The sequence below is a fragment of the Alosa sapidissima genome, chromosome 3 (genome assembly GCF_018492685.1).
Source record: "Alosa sapidissima isolate fAloSap1 chromosome 3, fAloSap1.pri, whole genome shotgun sequence".
Lineage (NCBI taxonomy): Eukaryota > Metazoa > Chordata > Actinopteri > Clupeiformes > Clupeidae > Alosa > Alosa sapidissima.
The window spans coordinates 15,944,876-15,964,673 of NC_055959.1; the positions used below are offsets into that span (position 1 = coordinate 15,944,876).

At 45.7% G+C, this 19,798-nt stretch overlaps 2 protein-coding genes across 5 annotated transcripts; both read left to right on the plus strand.

Moving 5' to 3' along the window:
• The first annotated feature begins 216 nt into the window (after positions 1-216).
• On the plus strand, positions 217-14,015 carry LOC121704593 (nucleus accumbens-associated protein 1). Of its 4 annotated transcripts, none has more exons than XM_042084940.1 (7): positions 220-310; positions 700-845; positions 3,158-4,252; positions 4,638-4,811; positions 5,871-5,976; positions 6,888-6,985; positions 7,437-14,015. In XM_042084940.1, the coding sequence occupies exons 3-7, from the start codon at positions 3,187-3,189 to the stop codon at positions 7,742-7,744; spliced, it is 1,752 nt and encodes a 583-aa protein (XP_041940874.1). In that variant the 5' UTR covers positions 220-310; positions 700-845; positions 3,158-3,186; the 3' UTR covers positions 7,745-14,015. The 4 variants fall into 4 exon arrangements, with proteins under 4 accessions (XP_041940875.1, XP_041940874.1, XP_041940877.1 ...); XM_042084943.1 differs by having other exon boundaries at positions 3,158-4,216; XM_042084942.1 differs by having other exon boundaries at positions 700-840.
• Positions 14,016-15,454: 1,439 nt separating this feature from the next.
• Positions 15,455-16,693, plus strand: ier2a (immediate early response 2a). Its single transcript, XM_042084944.1, has one exon. It carries the CDS (start codon positions 15,570-15,572, stop codon positions 16,155-16,157), a length of 588 nt encoding a protein of 195 aa, XP_041940878.1. The 5' UTR covers positions 15,455-15,569; the 3' UTR covers positions 16,158-16,693.
• The last annotated feature ends 3,105 nt before the right edge of the window (positions 16,694-19,798 follow it).

Here is a 19,798-nt window from a genome sequence, read left to right on the forward strand (position 1 = left end):
ACTTAATCTATTTCAGGATATTCATTTCGCAGTGTAGAGCAACTGAACATTTTACTGATGTCTCATTGCAGTACTCTCCCAGGGATTAAGGTTGCTAATGACGAGACGATTGAGAGACTGATTTGGGCTGATTCAATCGGTGTCTCTGTGCTCCACCTTCCCCAGAGAGAGTGTTTGCCCTCGATAGCTCGGCGATCTGCGTGTGCCCTGTGTTCACAATGAATGGCTGTTTCTAGCGAGACGGGGAGCGAGAGAGGGAGCGCGCCCGACTTCTCCATTGAAACGCTTTGAAACAGCTACCAGCGAGGGGGTGAGTCGGCTTCAAGGCTAGACAGACGGGGTCGTTTAAGGCTGCGGGGATTTCAGGTTGTCTGTATTACATTGGTGTCCTGATAGGCAATTCTTGTTGCGGTGAAAATGTAATCGGTTTTGGGATGTTTTCTCGGGGCATTGTTTTGGGGGAAGGTGTGCGGTGGGGGATGGGCTCATAAGAATGGCACCAACAAAACTTTAACCACTTCACCGACCTTACAGTAATGGCTGCATGCGGGTGATTGGCAGCTCTCCAGTTTCAGCGCCGGTCCTAGTATCTTTTAAAACAGAAATAATTACATTTTCACGTTTGTCTCTAAGACCTTAGGGACGTCACTGTGAATGTTATTTAAGATTATTTAGTTTTCGGTTATTTCTTTTTGTCAGATACCGGCGACAAGTGGTTAAACGGTGTCTTGATGAGCGACTTCCAACCCCCCCCTACTCTCAGCGCTGGTTTAGTCTGGCTCGCCCCCAGTTGCTGCATTTGTCCCGGGATGACCTGTTGATGTCGGTAGCTAAAATATAGTAAGGTGGGCATGATTTCTTTATTTTGTGTTTAAATGTTTCTTTAGCGGAATGTTAAAAAGTATTGTTAGGGCTCACCGGTGTTGGTATTTTAATTAGGCTGCGTGTTTGGCAGGTATAGATGGCGTACGACTTTATTTTTTTACAGTACACCAAATATATTTGGTGTTTTTAGCTCACTGAATGGTGCGGAGTGAACACAGATTTATTTTAGCTTGCTTGCCATGCTAGCCCGTTTGCTACAACAAGCGGGCATACCCGGCTAAGTAGGCCCCTTGAATGTAATATACGGGAACGTTAGCTAGCATAGCGGCACTTTGAGTAGGACCGGGCAGAGGCGACAGATGTGCATTCCTTGCCAAACTAAATGTTTTCATCCCTTGATTGTCGCAGGTAAACGCCTTGCTAAATAACCTGTAAATGTATTTAGTCGGTGTCGTGGATTGCGCCTAGGTGCTGCATTTCTCATATATCGGGTCATTCTGTAGTAGTTGCCATCTTTCGACGCCCCCCGGCCCGTGCCAGTGGAGCACTCCAACCGGGCAGATTGACTGACATATAACGGGGCACGGCCAGCCGATACCGCGACAGAGTCAGCCTTTTCTGCAGTCTTATCTAACGCAACGCCTGTTTGCATCAACCAGGAGGTTTGCATAAATCTTGTAGGCATTGCGAATCTTATTTCGAGATTTTACTTTAAAGAAAACAGTCGCCCTAGTGGTAAACGTTTAATTTTTAGGCAGTGAATCCTTAAATATTTCAGTCAACGTCACGTTACCCATAAATCTGAGCGCTGTAATTAGTGTCTCGGAAATTCTAAATGTTGTTCACAATAAACAGATTCGGAAATTAAATAATATACATAATTATGTAAATATATTTTTTTACAAATCAGTTTGTAGCTACTTACTAAACGCTAATCCAGCACAATTTTATCTTAGTTCAACAACGCTGATTGGTTGTCTATCATGACCCAAACGGAAATTAAAAAGGTATTTTAAGGGATCTAGTTAAAGAAGTTTGTTTTTTAGTTTTGGTTTTGCTCACAACTCATACTCAGCTAAAGAACTTAAATTATTGTGGCCTCCTTATTTGGATAACAGTAAAGCAGGTTGTTTCAATGTAGGATCTGCTATGAGCCCATCCTCTTCAATTCTGTTTTAGTGTGTTTGGCATAGTGCATGTGTCTGTGAGCGGGAGATGGCCTCTCTATCTGCACGGTTGACCATTACCATAAACAGTTTCTGTTATCGTATCAGTTTGCAGGGAATCCATGCTGTTAAATGCACAGCTTCTTGAGCCATACTAAAACAAAAGCTGGGACTCTCAGAAATTACACAAGCTGTCAAGAGACATTTGGGTTGTCTTAGCCAATGGCTGTGTCAGAGGGCTGCTGTTGTTTGTCAAGCAGGGCCTTTAGCCAAACATGCAAACTTTACTTTTAAGAGACCATCTTTCTTAACTTCTCCCAATTGTAAGAGAGGGACACTGTTGTCTTGCTGGCCTAAGAGGTTGAGGCACTTGTATGCAGTATTCAGAGACACGCAACCTTAAAAGTCAGAGCCATCTGTGTTTACTACAGCAGTACACAGATGACCTATTCGTAATTTAAACACAGGAAACTATAGGCCAGCGTTATCTTTAGCCTAGCCTCTGTCAGCCAGCCGTTTGCAGTGGGTGTGCTAGAGAAAGAAAAAAAACATGGCGCCATATGAAGGTGGTATTTCGCACCGTGTCATGCTAACTAAACACAGCTCTGCTTGCCCACGCTGTCCTCTAAAGACCTGGCCCCCCTCCCCCTCCCCTTTGCAGTGGCAGACTCGCAGCACTTCTTGTCTGATTTATCTCCCTCACATGTGGAGCAGACACAAGGCCCTTTCGTCACATTAAGATCAGCGGCTGGGGCTTGGCCTTATGCGTTCCCCATGCTGTCTGTGAGTGTGTGTGTGTGTGTGTGTGTGTGTGTGTCAGAGAGAGAGACAAATGGTACCTGCTCAAGTTGTAATTTAAAGAAAGTGGATGTGTGGGAAAAGGGCCTAGCAGTCTAATTGAAAACCATGTGCTGTGGAGGAGTAGGAGAAAGGTCATGGAGTGAATGTGGTTTTTCATTTGGTGCTAAAATGCCTCATTGTTTCCTCTGCTGACATGGTATAGAAGCCATGATGTAGAGCCATTTTCTTTTTTTTTTGTATTTCTTTTTTATTCCATTGGGAGGTGGGTTTTACAGCTCCAACTTGTCAGTGTCTCGGTAGTCTTTGCCTCTCTTAACTTTACCCCTTTTGTTTCTCTCGTTCTTCTCTCCCCTCCATCTCTTCAGATTTCTGTAGTGGTGCTGGCCATTGCGTCATGGCTCAGACCCTTCAGATGGCGATTCCCAATTTCGGCAACAACGTCCTGGAGTGTCTGAACGAGCAGCGTCTGCAGGGTCTCTACTGCGACGTGTCGGTGGTGGTCAAGGGCCATGCCTTCAAGGCGCACCGGGCCGTGCTGGCGGCCAGCAGCTCCTACTTCCGCGACCTGTTCAACGCCAGTGGCGGCGCCGGCAACAAGACGCCGGTGGTGGAGCTGCCGCCCGCGGTCCAGCCGCAGAGCTTCCAGCAGATTCTGTCCTTCTGCTACACGGGTCGCCTGAGCATGAACGTGGGTGACCAGTTCCTGCTCATGTACACGGCGGGCTTCCTGCAGATCCAGCAGATCATGGAGAAGGGCACCGAGTTCTTCCTGAAGGTCAGCTCGCCCAGCTGTGACTCGCAGGGCCTGCACGCCGAGGAGGGGGCGCCGCCGTCCGAGCCCCAGAGCCCTGTGGCGCAGACCACAGTGGGGGTCAGCGTTGGCGGTGGTGGTGGGGGAGGAGGAGGAGGAGGAGGAGGAGGTGGGGTCGACCAGCCACGGTCGAGCAGCCGGCCGGCGTCCTGCCTGACCCCGCTGCCGCTGGTGTCCAAGGTGAAGACGGAGCAGCCGGAGGCGTCGCCCTACTCGGTGGTGTGCACACCCGTGGCCAAGCGCCTCTGGGAGGGCGGCAACCGGGGCGAGAGCGGTGGCGGCTCGGGGGGGTCGGGCGGCAGCATGCGCAAGGCGGCCCGCTTCTCCCAGGAGGCTGCCCGCGGCAGCGCCATCCAGAGCAGCCTGGGCCTGGGCCTGGGCCTGGCGCTGGTGGGCAACGGGGGCGGCGCCGGCAGCAACGGGAACGGCACCAGCACGGCCACCCCCGAGGGCACCAGCCCGGGCAACCTCAGCGCCTACACCAGCGACTCGCCCATCTCTTACCACGACGACGAGGAAGAGGAGGAGGTGGTGGACGACGGCACGGAGGAGCAGTATCGACAGATCTGCAACATGTACACCATGTACAGCATGCTCAACATGGGCGCAGCAGGTGAGAGCACACGCCATGGGGCACCCCCAGCGACAGGTTGGTTGAATCATTTAGCCCGTCCTGCACTGTCGTTCTCCCACCATCACACCATCCAATGCTCTTGAACTAGAGAATTTGATCATTTGATTTGTCATCACTCCTTCTTGCTGCAGGGCTGAGGGCTTCTGTGTTTTATGCTAAAATTAGCCGAGCAATTTACACTATCCAAATTTGGCAGCAAGAGGCATTGCACGTGTTATGGTGGTGCTTTGGCTGAAATGCAGATTCATGGCATTTTTCAATAGTCCCTAACTTAATGTCTGTTCTGTAACCAACGGTATATGTTTTGGGTTTGTTCCCTTTCCCCCCTGACCTCCACCCCCCGCCCCCCCCCCCCCTCCCGATGGTGCGGCTACTTCCCATCTGTGCCCCTCTCCTCCAGTGGCGGGCGAGCGCGTGGAGGCCCTGCCTGACCACTCCGAGACGCGGAGTCGGGGCCGAGGGCGGCAGGACCTGGCCTCTTTGCCCACGGAGCTCATAGCACAGATCGGCAACCGCTGCCACCCCAAGCTGTACGAGGAGGGCGACCCTGCTGAGAAACTGGAGCTGGTCTCAGGTCAGGCAGACACACACTGTTTCGGATGGGGTTTTTTTTTAGCAGTATTTATATTTTTTTAATTCCCTCAGTATTCAGAGGACTGCCTGAGGCAAATCATCTATTCTAGCCAGAGGGAGAAAAGTTACTATCTACACGAAATGTAGGCTAAGGCATATACATTTTCCTCTTCCAGCACTGTGTTTTTTTATGATGTGTACTGGTAAATTTAATTAGAATACAATGAGTACAATGAACAGACTCTAGATAAGTATAATTTAACCATTTAAATCATGGCTGGATATTGTGCAGTATAGCGCACATGCTGATAGTTGGTGGACAGAGAAAGCTTTAGCTTCACTTTACCATGTTGACGCATTACTGTCAGCTTAACCTAACCTATAACCTATTTCAAACCTGTTGGCATTTGGTTGAGCTGGTTGGGGTTTTAAAAAGTTGTTGAAATTTCAAAAAAGTATCCAGTCATCTGCTGCTTTGTCCCAGAGCAGACTAATTTATGAGTTGAAAAATGCCCTATTGTTCCAACTGTAATCCACAGGATTTTAAAGATTTGGCACATTGTTTTGGTAATAGGGATGATAATCCCATTAATTGACCCCAGGTCAGTCTGTTTAGAAGGGGACACTTAAGAATTTGACTTGGGGCCGGGGTTACTCAAATGGCCACAGAAGTCAAGAATGAAAACCGATAGTCTGTTTCTTCAGTATTGCCAACACCCACTACTGGTAGATTTTTTTTTTTTTTTCCACACACACACCTATGTGTAAGTTGCCATGGCTTGCCCCGCATAGTCATGAGCCATGTCAGAAATGTGGTATGTGACAAAGCATGCTCCCTCCCTGTGATCTCCAGTACATACAAGTCTCTTGGCACTTTTAACTGTAAGCAAGGACATGGCTGGTTGGCCCACAGATGGCTTTGTGATTCTATTCAGGGTTACTGAAGTGCCTTCATAAATCTGAGATCTGTTTACCAAAGCTGTTTTTTGCTCAAGTGTGTTGAACCATTCAAACTTGAGTCTACCAACATCTCAAAGTGTGTTTGTGTGTGTGTGTGCAGGCACCAATGTGTACATCTCGAGGGCCCAGCTCATGAACTGTCATATCAGTGCAGGCACCAGACACAAGGTTCTCCTGCGGAGGTTGCTGGCTGCGTTCTTTGACAGGTGAGGGGTGAGGAGGGGACTATGGCTACGTTACATGTTGTTTTTACTGTCCTGTGAAGAAAATCTTTCCCCCCACGCAGATAAACAAGATTGGTCTGTATTTCTGCGCTTTAGTTCACAGAGAGCACATATTTTCTTAGAAATCAAATCAAGTCTTCAGACAGACACATGGTGAAACTTAGCTGATGTGGATAAAGGTCAATTGCTAGGCTAAATGTCAAAACAGAACACAGTCAGAATGTCAGCTACCTACCTGAGAAAGACCGCACTAAGTCTCTTCCCTTTCTCCAGGGTCAAATCAGGTCAGACCATAGACTCTCATGGCCTGGAATCTCCAGACCGTTCACTTTGTGAAGGTCTGGGTACTCCTCATTGGGAAGTGTATCCAATCCTAGTATTATAATGAACGTAGACTTCTTACTTACTTCTATCTTACTTCCTACATCACCACTAACCTTTGCAAACTGATAGTAAACTGTAAGGAAACAATACATTCTCCCAACTGATTATTTAATGTTTGCATGTGTTGATACTACCGTTTACCACTGCCACTTTCAATTTCAAAATAAACGTCATCCCTCTGGCCGCTGATTGGTCTGCCATCCTGGTGGCTGAGGGAAACGTTACTGCATTGAGAGTAGCCAGACTAGTATCTCAGTGAGATAAAAATGAGCTGCGATATTACGCGGGTGGGGCCAGGTTTTCACAGAGTTTCTGTTCTGTTGCATTGGTTATCATTTTGTGTGTGTGTGTGTGTGTGTGTGTGTGTGTGTGTGTGCGCGCGTGCGCGCACGGTTGAGTTTTAGCAACATGAAATACGCTATGTCTTTGTTGCGGTTGCCATGCAATTACTTAAATGTGTGTTTGCGCTCATGCTCACCCATGTATCTCCACTCCTCCACCCCCTTCAGGAGCACTCTGGCGAACAGCTGCGGAACCGGCATCCGCTCCTCCACCAACGACCCCAGCCGCAAGCCTCTGGACAACCGCGTCCTGCACGCTGTCAAGTGTGAGTGTCCCCGAGTTTTCCCCGGGGGCAGGGCCCACTGCTCGGAGGCCACAGGAGTCTCACCTCATCCAGAAACAGCTGGAATGCTTGTGTGGTCTTCCTGTGGTGTACAGATGAAGGGCTTATGGTCATTATGTTACACTGTAGTGCTATATTGTATTAGATCGACTCAAAAACACAAATATTACACCTCTATGTAGTATGGGAGCATTATAGTTTTATATTTGCTTGTTCATGTACCCAGTGGGTCATAAACACTATCACAAACTCACTAGGTCTGCTACTGTACTTGGTGCAGTTGTGTGGTTTTCTTAGGCATGTATGATAAGCATATCTGTCTCTTGTCTGCCTCTCTTCTCTTTGAGCACTAACCCAAGGAAGTCAGCGTCACGTCCTGTGTTTTATTGAATCTGGTGTTTTCCTCTCTGTGGTCTCCCTCTTCCCTCTGCAGTCTACTGCCAGAACTTTGCCACCAGCTTCAAGGAGAGCGAGATGAACGCCATCGCGGCGGACATGTGCACCAACGCGCGGCGCGTGGTGCGCAAGAGCTGGATCCCCAAGCTGAAGCTGCTGATGGCCGAGGGTGACGCCTACGCCAGCTTCCTGCCCGACGGGGTCAAGCTGGAGGCGGACGCGCTTGGCGCTGAGGGCGCCTTTGACCCAGCCGGCCTGGAGGGCGGTCCGGCCGGAGGCCCCGGCGAGGTGGGGGCCAGCGACTCCCTGCAGGACGTGGGAGGGGACAGCAGCTCCTTGTTTTAGGGGGCTAAACCTGTCGCCCCACCCCATCCACCCCACCCCTCCTTCCACAACCACAGTCCGACCCATCCCACACACACACACACACACACACACACACACAACATATATGCCGCTGCCGCCGCGCTGCTTCCGGCTCCCCTCCACCCCTAAATGTCACGTACCCCAACCCTCCTGCCCTACTGTTGTGATCTGACCAAGCCCAGCCCTGCCCAGCCCAGCCCAACCTCCCCAACCCCCCCATTACTTGACTCTGGGTTCCGCTGCTTCTACCCAGGATTGGTCCAGTCAGCCGGGTTCGATGGAGGCGGTCCTCACAGGTACTGTCCGAGGAGGCAGTGGGTAGGAATGTGATTGGTTTCAAAAGGAGACAAGGGGATGTTTTGATGTTTTTTCCTCTTCTTTTTATTACTATTTTGTTTTGGTAACACGAAAAAGTCAATGCTTACCCTTTTTGCACAGAGGCCCTCTTCCTACAAGCTTTGCTTTAATTTTTTGTTTTGTTTTGTTTTAATTGATCGTTATTATAATGTTGTCCTTTTATTTACTCAAAGTCAGGTGAATTCATTTCATTTATTTCATTACCTGACAGAAAAAATACATGTCAAAAAGACCCCCCACCCCACCACCACCACCCCCTCCTTTATTTCACCATTTCATATCAGAGGCGCTGATGGTCAAGTGGAGAGTGTGGGTCATGCCAGGCCCACTGCTCTGGTACTGGTAGTGGTACTGAATGTAACTGGCATGACTGTGTGCCAGTGTGCCCACCTCCAAGGAGGGAGAGAGAGGGCAGCGAGCAGCGGGCACTGGATGGACACAAGATGCTCTGGGCAGAGAGGAGAGATTCCTGTGGTGGAAGCACCTTCTCGTTCTCTGTCTCTCTCTCTCTCTCTCTCTACTCTATTTTTTTCACTCTCTCTCAGTTTGTCATCATCTCCCTCGTCCCTGTCTCTATCCCTCCTTTCCTTGTACTATCATCCGCGCCTCAGCTCTGGCCATTCCAGTCATCACCTGCAGAACGAAGGAGTGGAGAAAGAGAAAGTTTTTTTGCCCCCCCCCCCCCCCCCCCCACATCTTCCCTCTTTTTCCACACGGCCCTGATCTTGGTGAAGTGTCTGTGTGCGAATCTGATCGCAGACACCGTTGGAACCAGAGCGGAAAACCAATGAACGAAAAAGAGAGGGACATGGGTGGAGAAAAACTGAAAAGGAAATCGAGAGACTTGTCATGTCGTTGGGAAAAAAAAGTATTTATCTAGACGCACCTTTACCATGTGCACAGAGAGACCTAGAGAGAAAGAGAGGGATTGTTCTCAGATCTCTTTGCTTTTTTTTTCTTCCTTTTTTTAGTGCTTTTTTAACATTTCCTTTTGTTTGACTGAAATGTTTGTGATGAGTAGTCTTGCATATGAGATGAAACAAAAAGAGAGTATAAAATATTTTTGCATTAAGTGATCTTATCTAGGCCGGGTGGGCGCTTTATACTTACTCGTCTGCCGTTCAGAACGGCGTGTTTAAGAGTTCCTGGTTTGGTCCCAGCTGTGGCAATATCGAGAGACCATTGCTTATTTGATCGGTGGGTTTGGCTGTATAGCTGATGGGTGATCAGTGCTTTTCTTACTTTATAGCGACTGATCCTGGATCTGCTGGGCTATTTTTACCCTGTGCTGACTTGGGTGCATGACCGGACCGAGAGCTGACCTGAAATCGGAATGGTGTTCTAGAGAGCGCATTTGCTGGTTGGTCTTAGACCTGGTTTAGATCAGCTTCAGGCTAGTGACTGTCTATATATGTGGCGTGTTGCTACATTTTTAGAATAGGGATTCCGAGATGACCCTACGCCCCGTTCCTTGAATACACACTATACATGCGCGCGCGCACACACACACACCACCATGCTGGAGGTGTGGAGTAATCAGTGTGTTTGTGTGTGTATAGGAAGGGGAAGGGGACTCTAGAGGTGGGACCTGGCCTCATACTGTCTTAAAGGTGGGGCTTGAGCCCTATTTAGGTTTAGGGGTAAAGCTGTGTTCCCAGGAAGGGTGAGTCTGTGTGGCTTTATATGCCTGTCTCACTTGTGTGTGTGTGTGTGTGTGTGTGCATTGGGTGAGGGGAAAGTGGGGGCAGGCAGGATTAGTGTTAAAAGTCATGACTGACAGCTTGCAGACGTCTTTGTGTTTGGGCAGCTGTGTGTGTGTGTGTGTGTGTGTGTTCAAGGGCTGGCATGCCATTCAGTGTGGGTGTGGGCAACCATATGTGCACATTCCATGCATAGAGTTGACTCTGTGTGCTAACTGTGTGTGTGCATAAGAAAGCAGTACATGTTTGGATCTGTTTGCTGTTCCTGTTGGCCCTGTGTGTGTGTGTGTGTGTGTGCGCGTGTTGATAGAATAAGCAGAGTTAAACCAGAATGTAGGTAAAGCAGTAAAGTTACATTTGCATAGCAGGACCTTGTTCTCTAATTTCCATGTCCAAATTCGAGTTGTGCCTCTGTACCATGCACAAGTACTGTGTTTGTCACACACACACACACACACACACACACACACACACACACACACACACACATACATGTACACACAAAGAGAAGCTCCAGTGTACTCAGCTGGGCTCTGCCTAGCTAAGTGTCCCCTCTCTCAGCTCCTTCCTTTACCTTTCATTTAGGCTCAGTCATATGGCTTTAAAGAAGCATGGTGTTTTTAAAAGCACATTGTCTCTACAGAGGGGTGTGAGAACATTTTCCACTGAGGTGTATGTGTGTTTGTGTGTGAGTGTGACTGTGAGTGTCTCTCACTTGGCTTTATCTCCAGTGCTATGTGATGTGACCTAATTTTAGTGATTTGCACCTTTACTGTTTGCACTGCTTTAGTGTGTGTGTGTGTGTGTGTGGACAGGAGATGTTTGTGCCACAGTAGGGGTATCCTTTCTGGGGATGCAGCTGATGTGCCTGATGATAATTCGGTGTCTTTCCTAGTGGAGCTGTGGAGCTTTGTGCACCTTTTTCATAGTCGGAACTAGTGCTTTTTGCACCTTTTTGTAGAGGACTGTAGGGGGCCATGCACCTTTATTTTGTAGATTCAAAGTGAGATGGTTTCTGGACTAAACCAATGGATTTGTGTGTGTGTGTGTGTGTGAGAGAGAGAGAAAGAGAGAGTGTTTGTGGGTCTTTGTGAAAGAGGGAGAGTGTGTGTGTGTGTGTGTGTGTGTGTGTGTGTGTGTGTGTGACTGCCAGAGGCTCCTTGAAAACAGGACACAGTCTTGTCTTTGAGAACGTAATGCGCAGTGTAAATATTGAAAGGATTGTTGAGCTGATTTTTACGATGTTTTAGACTTCTGTTTTGTAGGACTTGTGAGATTTGTCAATATGAATTCTTTTTTTAGATGTCATTTCCCCTCTTCTTTTCCTAGTTTTTGCCTCCTAGATGTTTTGTTTTCTTTCCTTGTTTTTTGAAACGTGTATAGACTAAAGATACTGAGTGGAGGCTTCCCCTTACCCAGCATGCATCATGCCAGAGAATCAGACCACAGCTAGGACTATGGATTCATGAGTTGGCCTCCATGATGAGAGGAACCACAGTCTGGTTAGGCTGTTTGTATATTAAGACTTCCTCCTATGATCCTTTTACTTTTGTTTACTCTGTGACTGAGCTGAACTACCAATTGTTTGGTTTTTCTAGACGTTGAGAGATGCATGAATGTATGTAGGAGGTCATTCAGTTTCTGCAATTTCCTTTAATAGTTCCGTTCTTTTTTTTTTTTTTGTTATACTTTCTCCCCTATCAACCAAGCTTGTAGAACGTACTGTATTTACCTTTTTATAGAAAGAGAGAGAGCGAGAGAGATCTACTAACAAGGTTGAGTTGCCAATTGTTTGTTTTTGTTTTGCTAAAGAGAAAAAGTAAAATAGGATATGGGAAAAAACGTGTAGGACAGAACATTGCCTATTTTTTCATTTTTGATAAGGACTTAAGTGCTGAATTTGTGTAGGGAACGGGGAGCTTTAAGAGAGATTATGGTGCTATGTAAGGTCACTTTGAAGCAGGCCCATGTTTGGTGACTTCATATATCTGAGGTGTTCTTAACTGGGATTTTTTTTTTTCTTACTTTCTGGTACTGGCACATTTTAAAGCATTTCCCGCATCTCCAAGAAAATTTAAAATCCTGTCTAGAGAATTTCAGTACTCGTCTGGCTGTTTAAGTACTGTGTTTTGTTCTTTTAGCATCACACTGAGGTATAGAGGGTGCCAAAAAAAACACCCACTACTGTTGTGGTGCCAAGGTATGTAAACGGCTCCCATCTACACACTGTAAAAGCATCACCTCAAACAGGACTCAGCAGTGCCACTTATGGAATGCCATTCGACGGATGGCCTCCATTTTGATGGCACAGATCCGATCTGCAGCATGGTGTGCCTAAGGGAGAAGGGGAGGGGGGTAGTTGGCTGGCAAGGAATCGGTGTGTGTCTGTCGCCATCTGGCGTTTTGTATTGTAATTGTGGTTTACCTTGGTGCTCTGCTTGCCCACCACCTCTAGAGGGCACTACATGTTAACGGGAAAAGTGGCACTGGATTGGAATGGTTGCCTTTATGATCAAAGTATGTGATTTTGTTTTTTTTATTTTGTTTTTTTAAACCCTAGTTGTGCTCTCATTATCTGAGTTTCAGATTATGTGTCATACTTAAAGGACATCTTCCAAATGACCCACGCAAGTCAATCCAAAGTGAGCTTGGGTGGTCCTGTTCAACCATTGTGTGTGAGTGTGTATGTGAGAAGCCGAGATTTCTCATCAAAAAAAGATGACGTTTCCACATGTCTGTACCTTCCTTCCTCTGCACTCAAGAGAAGCACCTTTTTTAGGGGGGGGTTAGGGCTCTGGTAAGGATGTCCACCCCCTCCTGGCACCTTGCAATCACTCCGTGTGTGGAGAGCAGGGGAAGGTCAGGCTGCCTAGGCTAGCCTGGGTTTGGCTGTAACTGAGTGAATGTTTCGATTTGGGGATTTTTCATCACATTTTTATTTTTTATTTTTACATTTTGTGTTTCTAAAAGCATCTTATCAATGTCCAAAAGTAAGGCAGGCCCTTTTAAATGGGTATGTTGCATGTATTGAGGCTGAATGATCTGATGGCGACTGAGGTATTACGCAAAAACTTGAGAGAGAAGGGGATGTAAGGAGGAAAAGGGTTGGAGCTGACCATTGTTCTACCTCTCTCTCATTTTCAAACTGCAGTCATTTGGGTCTTTTCTTTCACCTCTGACCTCTGCTCTTCCACGGATGCCCTTGAGCAGAGGTTTTGGCAGAACCCTTTGCAGACATCCACACATCATGTGTGGAATTGTCCCTTTGCAGCCAGGGGTGTCTTTCACTGACGCGTACTAAGGTATGCTCAAGATTGTGTGACTGTGTGTGTGTGTGTGTGTGTGTATAGCACGTTTTGCATTGTTCTGCTAGCACCTCACCTGTCTGGGTTGGGAGCCATAGCTAGGTTAACCCCTGATGTGCTAAACATGCACGCAGTACATTGAACATCCTAGGGCAGTTTCACAGCAACACACAGCAGCAGCATCTTGTGTGCTGGTATGCTACAGAATGGAAACGGCAGTTTCAAGAAGTGAATGGTAGTGTTATCAAACCAACTTCAGTCGGACTACAGGAAAATCCAAAAACAGCTTGCTGAAGCACACTGACAGACAGGGCAAAAATAAAAATATGGGGTATATTTTTGTTTGTTTTTTTTGTTTTTGTTTTTGTAAGATGCAACCTCTCTGGTGGTGTCTTTGGGGTCAGTAGATCCCAAATTCACTCTTTATACAAACATAGAGATATACATATATATATATATATATATATATACTGTATATTATACATAGAAGCACTACTGAAGTTTGATTGTTCATTGTGCACTCACAGCATGAAGTGTAAGCCAGAAACCACGCTTTTGGAAACCAATGCAGTGGCGTCTGCTGATGTCAAAGAGCCCCCACCCCCCAAAATACACCGTACCCCCCTCCCCCCCCCCCCACACACCCCTTTACACGTGCCGTAACCCCTAGCTGTGATTGCCCCCCCACCCCCCATTTCCCACCCCTGTAAAAGCCAGTGCTCATTCCATTTATCATGTGTTTCAAAGTGCCAATAACTTTGTGAATCCCTAACTGTGACCCAATATTATTCAAAGTAATTGCACATTAACTACTGTAAAGGATCAAAATGAAAATCAAAAAGGATAAATCTGAATATCTTAATAATAAAACAAGGTTTGTAACAAATGGAGGTGCTGTATGATTTTGTTCATCTTCAAGGTTCATTGTCTCTTAAATGCATTTGTTTTGTGAAGGAAAAAAAAGATACAATGCTCTTTCAGCCAGCCTTTGTGTGAGCATCTCCACTTAATGTTTGTTTACACGTTTCCTGACACTGGATTTCCTAATGAAATCTACAGCATTCGTAAAACATACAGAATACAAAGCAGATGCACTCATTCTCTTGCAATTTATTGTTCGTAGGTTTAAGCACAAAATAGATCCTTCTTGTAAACCTCACACTGCATGCTACAGCATACTACAGGGCTGTGCTCGAAGTTGTCTGGACACAAAAGCTTATTTGATAATCTGTTCTTTTGGACACATTTGAAGATGTTTTACCAGCCACATTTTAAACATCTGATTGAGGGGAAATGATGAGTTAACACAAGACAACTTGTTTGATAAATGTTTCAGGATTCATGTATCCTCGCCAGTTCAATTCAATTGTATCCACAATAGTCTTGAAAGAAAAGCGGGTTAACCAAATCAGGTAATCACACATACACTTTCAAGAAATCACTCAAAGTGCTTCCTCTTACCTAGCAACACACCTCTACCAAAACCACTTTTTCCATTATTACACGAAATAAAAACATTCTCCAGATATTGAACCATATGCTACTACTCGCTGACCTAAAGCAGTTGCATAGTAACAGATGGGTCTCTGCTAGAGAAACATTGTTCAGTGTCAATAGTAGGCATGTAATTTTTACAGCTACACAAATGGATTTGATCATGTGATATGTCCCAGATCCCATATAATCTATTCTGGTATAACTGCGTTAAATTACCAGCATGCGCAAGTACATTGAGCACATCTGGCTTTTTCTGTGAAAGTAGCGGAAGTCACATGCTTGAAAACCATGTATGGATGTTTACTATGACGAAATCCCTTTCAGTGTGCTCTAAATATGGAAACAGGAAGTGCGTCCCACAAATCGTGATTTTTCCGTGGGAGGTAGACTGGTTGTCCTGCGGATGTGCCATATATAGGCATTCGAGTCTAGGAGATCAAGTTAAGTGCACAACTGTTAAAGTACAACAATGCAAATGTTACAGCGTCTAAGCCTACTAGTAATTATATTCATTTAACATTTCCATCTCAAAAAACTTCTCGAAGTCGCTGTTTTAAGTAGACTGGCCTTAAAATACCCAGACTGAATGTCCAAGTTATGGTTGTGAATTGGTTGGAGCAGGATATAGGCCTAAGTCTAAGCTAATGAACAGTCGCTGAAATTGGCATTAACAATGCAGAGTCCTATTTATTTTAGTTGCATATCATGATTCTTACCTAGACTACTGCATTTAGCCTACCAGCTTCATTAATGCAGATGGCGTTCCTTGAGGGTTTGACCATGGGTGGAGCTTGGTTGACTATCGCAACCGTGTCACAGAGCGTCATTGTGAGCATAAAAACCCACCCCGTTTCGTCGGAATGTGTTGATCCCAACAGCTGAGGCCCCCGAAAACTTGTTGAAGGGTAGACACATCAAAACACACTTATCAACATAATATCTGCAATGTCTCAACCACAAAGTGAAACAATGGACGTCACCACCGAGGCCAAGCGGATTATGGTTCAAGCTTTGGGGAAAATGTACACTTTACGCACGCAACGTGGTGGACTTCGCCTTCACCGAAGTTTGTTGATCACGCTTGTAATGAAATCGGCGAGAGACATTTACCACAGCTGCCGCATAGCCAGTGAACAACAAGAACAGCAAGCTAACTTCACTGGAGTCACAACGGAGTTATGTCAAACAGCAGGCACGGACACTTCTTGCGTCCCAGAGAATGACAACTCCTCGCTTGCTTCAAATACACAAGAAACGCAAAACTCAAAGACTAATGTCCAGGGTGACCCACATAACCACGACGCTGAAGGGTCAGAGGACAAGGAAAATCTGAGTACCACCAGACCCGACCGACATTCCAGAAAGCGCCGCGGCAAAGCCGCTGTTGAGCCCGACTTTCTACCATGTAAAAAGGCGAAAATGGAAGCCGAAGCCATCAGGCGGAATTCACACAGCGCGGCGCTTAGGACCTGCTGTGGAATAAATGACTCTTTAACACATATCCCCATGCAGAGGAGCATCGTTAGCTTTTGATGAGGCACAGTGACAGTCGTTAATTTCTAACACTGCGCTTTTTGCGCACGAACAGGGATATCCAAGAGAGGCCAAAGTCCAATGACATGTGGAGACTATCTCGGGACGGAGTACGACGGCGAATCCACGGCTGGGATATTTGGATTTGTCTTGATCCAGTGCCAGATGAGTGAAGGTTTGCGATCAGTGCATCCATCAAGAGTGACCGGAATTCCAGTCAAGAAAGTGTCTCAGAAGAGCTGTCCAGTTACCGTTGACTGATTTCAGTCAGAAGAGAACTATTTGTTTCTACAGTTGTCCATCCAGCCAACACGTTGACTGTTGTAGATACATGTTTTGTCAGTTCACTTGTGTACAGAATGTACTTGACAGTTCTGTATAAATCTGTGTTCATGTGTAGCCTACTCATGTTGTGTGGACAAGGACATTTCACTGGAAGGTGCATCAGTGACTAGAAGTGGTAAAGAATCTCGAACAACACATTCCGATTCCATACGCTACCTCATATTTATTTAATAAAACGTTTATTAACAAGATCAGCAGTTTGGTATACTCTTCCTTTCCATGTGTGTATTTGGGCCACTGCAACGTGTGGCAAGTCATTTGAGATTGAGAAAACATGCTGTGAAAAGCTAGCCGTGGTCTGAACAAACAGAGTGGGGGTGGTGACCGGATTGCCTGGGGGCAGGAGTTGTCCGCGGAAGACAGGAAGCAACGGTAATTAGCAAGGGCCGGAAAGAACGCCTGCTGTGTCATCGCTATTCAATTTCACAGTCCTAAACGCTCGAACCGTAATTGCCCATTATATGTGAGAAAAGAACAGTCAAGCTTGTAAAGCGAGCTACCCGGGATCACAATGAATGGTTATAGCAGGTATACACTGACCATTTCTGTTTCCAGTGAGGCACCCAATTCAGGAACATTCATTTACATACATAAAGACAACCAACATTTGGAGACAGATTTGTGAGAGGCATAAGCCTCAGAAACACACTGCTGTGCGAGAGACCGATTAGGGTGGGCTTTAGCCTTACACTGACCGAACATTAGAGGCATAAGGACTGAAATGAACATGTCAACAAGTATATACCTAACCCTTTTGACTGGGTCAGGGAAATGATTGTGATCAGTGTATTTGTGTTACACAGCATAGGAGAGAGAGAGATTAAAATCATCCCTTTTTGTTTTATTTTTTTCATGTGTCACTTGTCGAATGTTTTGATGAGTGTACTCTATATGCACATGTGTGTACTGCATTGATCCCTTTAGCAAGCAACACAAACACAAATCGATTCCCAACAGTGTGTCAGTATGGGATAGCTGGCGGGGGGGGGGGGGGGGGGGGGATGTGTGTTGTGGGGATGAGGAGGAGGGGCACAGGAAGCAGGATAGTCAGAGGAATGTGTGAGCGGCGGAAGGGTATTAATAGAGGCGAGAGAAAGGAAGGACGAGGCACTTCATACATCCGCACATCTGGCTCACAGACCAAGGGGGAGGGGAGAGGAAGGGTGGAGACATGGGTGTGTGGAACACCAGACAGGGTGGAGACAGAGGGAAGGGAAGGGAGTCGGTGAGGAACGCATCCGCCCTGTGCCAGTCAATTGTTCTGGACAGAGCCGTATCTCCTGTCAGACTGCTTCCTGCGGACACTGGCCTCCGGTGAAACCTGACCTCTCTCCAGTGGCCTCCTGTGCTGTGACTGACCAGCAAATGGCCTCTCAGCTTCTTCAGAGGCAGACGACTCCACAAACACTTTCACCTGGGAATGGTGTCTGTTACAGGGCTAACGACTTTTGCTTGATAAAGGGGGCAGCTTGCAAACAGAGAAGACCAAAAAAGAGAGGAAAGAGGAGACTTTAATGCACTGCAAAGGCCGCACTTTTTTTTGCAGTGCAGTGCAGTGGTTTTAGTTTTATGGTTCCACATAAATAACTGCAGCACTGGAAAGGTCATTAGGGATCCACTGACATTTCTTTGAGAGTACTGAAGGTTGGATGTTTAGGGTAGATGTTTGTGCAAATGATCTTACCATGACTGCCTCATCCTCATGTGTTCACTCACTGTTGGTTTCTGCTGCCTGTTGTTGCCCTGAGGTCTCCCACTCTTAAACATTTCACTTGCCTGCATATTCTCAACATCATTTTTTGTCAAATGAACTCAAACGTGGCAGTGAGTGTGATTGAATAAAACATGTGACTCCCTTGGGCTTGTTTTTTCTTGAAATCATAACACACAACATATACTGTACCTTCCTATATGATACCTTTTGAGTATTGCTACCTGGTAAATAGACCGTGATATTTGGCACAGTTACTCATTCAGGATGTTGCATTGCTTGCCAAAAGATCTATCATGAATTTACCATCATCACTGACGTACACCTGTGAACTTAATGTGATATTTATGTTAGGATAGATCACCCAGTGCAGTGACTCCATAATTCTTATTCATTATTTTTTTGCCTTTGGGAAAAAAAGGTATTGTGATTCAAACAGATGACACAAACGCAACACAAATCTGCACTTTTTAAAAATAGAATAACCCCAAAATGTTACCAAATTAACTTCTAACATGCCATATTGCCTCCCACAAGCATAACAATGGCTATGTTTGCAGGAAGTTATTAAGTTTTGTAGGAGGGTAATATTATGTATTTAATCAAATGTAATAAATCACAGTAATAGTAAAAGTCTACCAGTTATATCCTTTGTAAGAATATGTTGCAACAAAGTCATCTAATAACATTTATCAAACGTCACCTATCATTAACAACTGACAGACATAGTACACATGATAACATTTTGCAGCTTAGCCAGAATTGACCGAAAGTTTGTTGAATAGCCCTACAATTTGTTTCTTAAAAGTTTTTTTTTCTATTTGAAAAAGTTCCCACGCAAATTCCACAACATTTTGAGAGATTTTCCATAATGATCCTATTGAGGAGGATCTCATACATTCTCAACACAGCAGGTAGACATTCACTGTATCTGTGATTTATAAATGTGCACATATTTGATGTAATAACAAAAATGTTACCTTTAAATGAACAGAATAACTTCATGCAAACATTAATTGTTATGTTTCTGCAAAGTTATCAGGTATGTGGGTGTAACAATTGTGTAACTACCTCTCATACATATGAAACCTATAAGCCAATGTGTGTGTGTGTGTTTAGAACCGCAGTAGTAGTCAGTTTGAGTAAATAAGTTTACCACTATATTATAAAGCAACTGCACCAGCAAAAATAAATAAGGGAACTGTTTATGTAGGCTATGTAAGCACTACGTCAGTGCATGTGATTAGATTAGAAATGATAAGAGCAGATAAGAGGTGCTGATGGCCTCACAGTCTATAACGATCCTTTGTGTCCCACCCTTGGCTGAGAACCAAGGCAGGGGAAACAGTTAATCTTCTATAGAAACCCTTCAGTGTGGTCTGCATTCCGCCTCTTTGAGAAGAGCTCTTTTCTGAATAGCACTAGCCAACCTTGGGAAGCTGCTGGGACACTGTGGAAAGCTGAGAAAGGAAAATGGAGAATCTCTAATATGGCATCTTATGGATATGGGCAGTTTTGTTTAAAAGATGTGCCATTATATGTTCAACTTTCTGTTAATCTGTCGCATAGCCCCAGCTGCAATCTA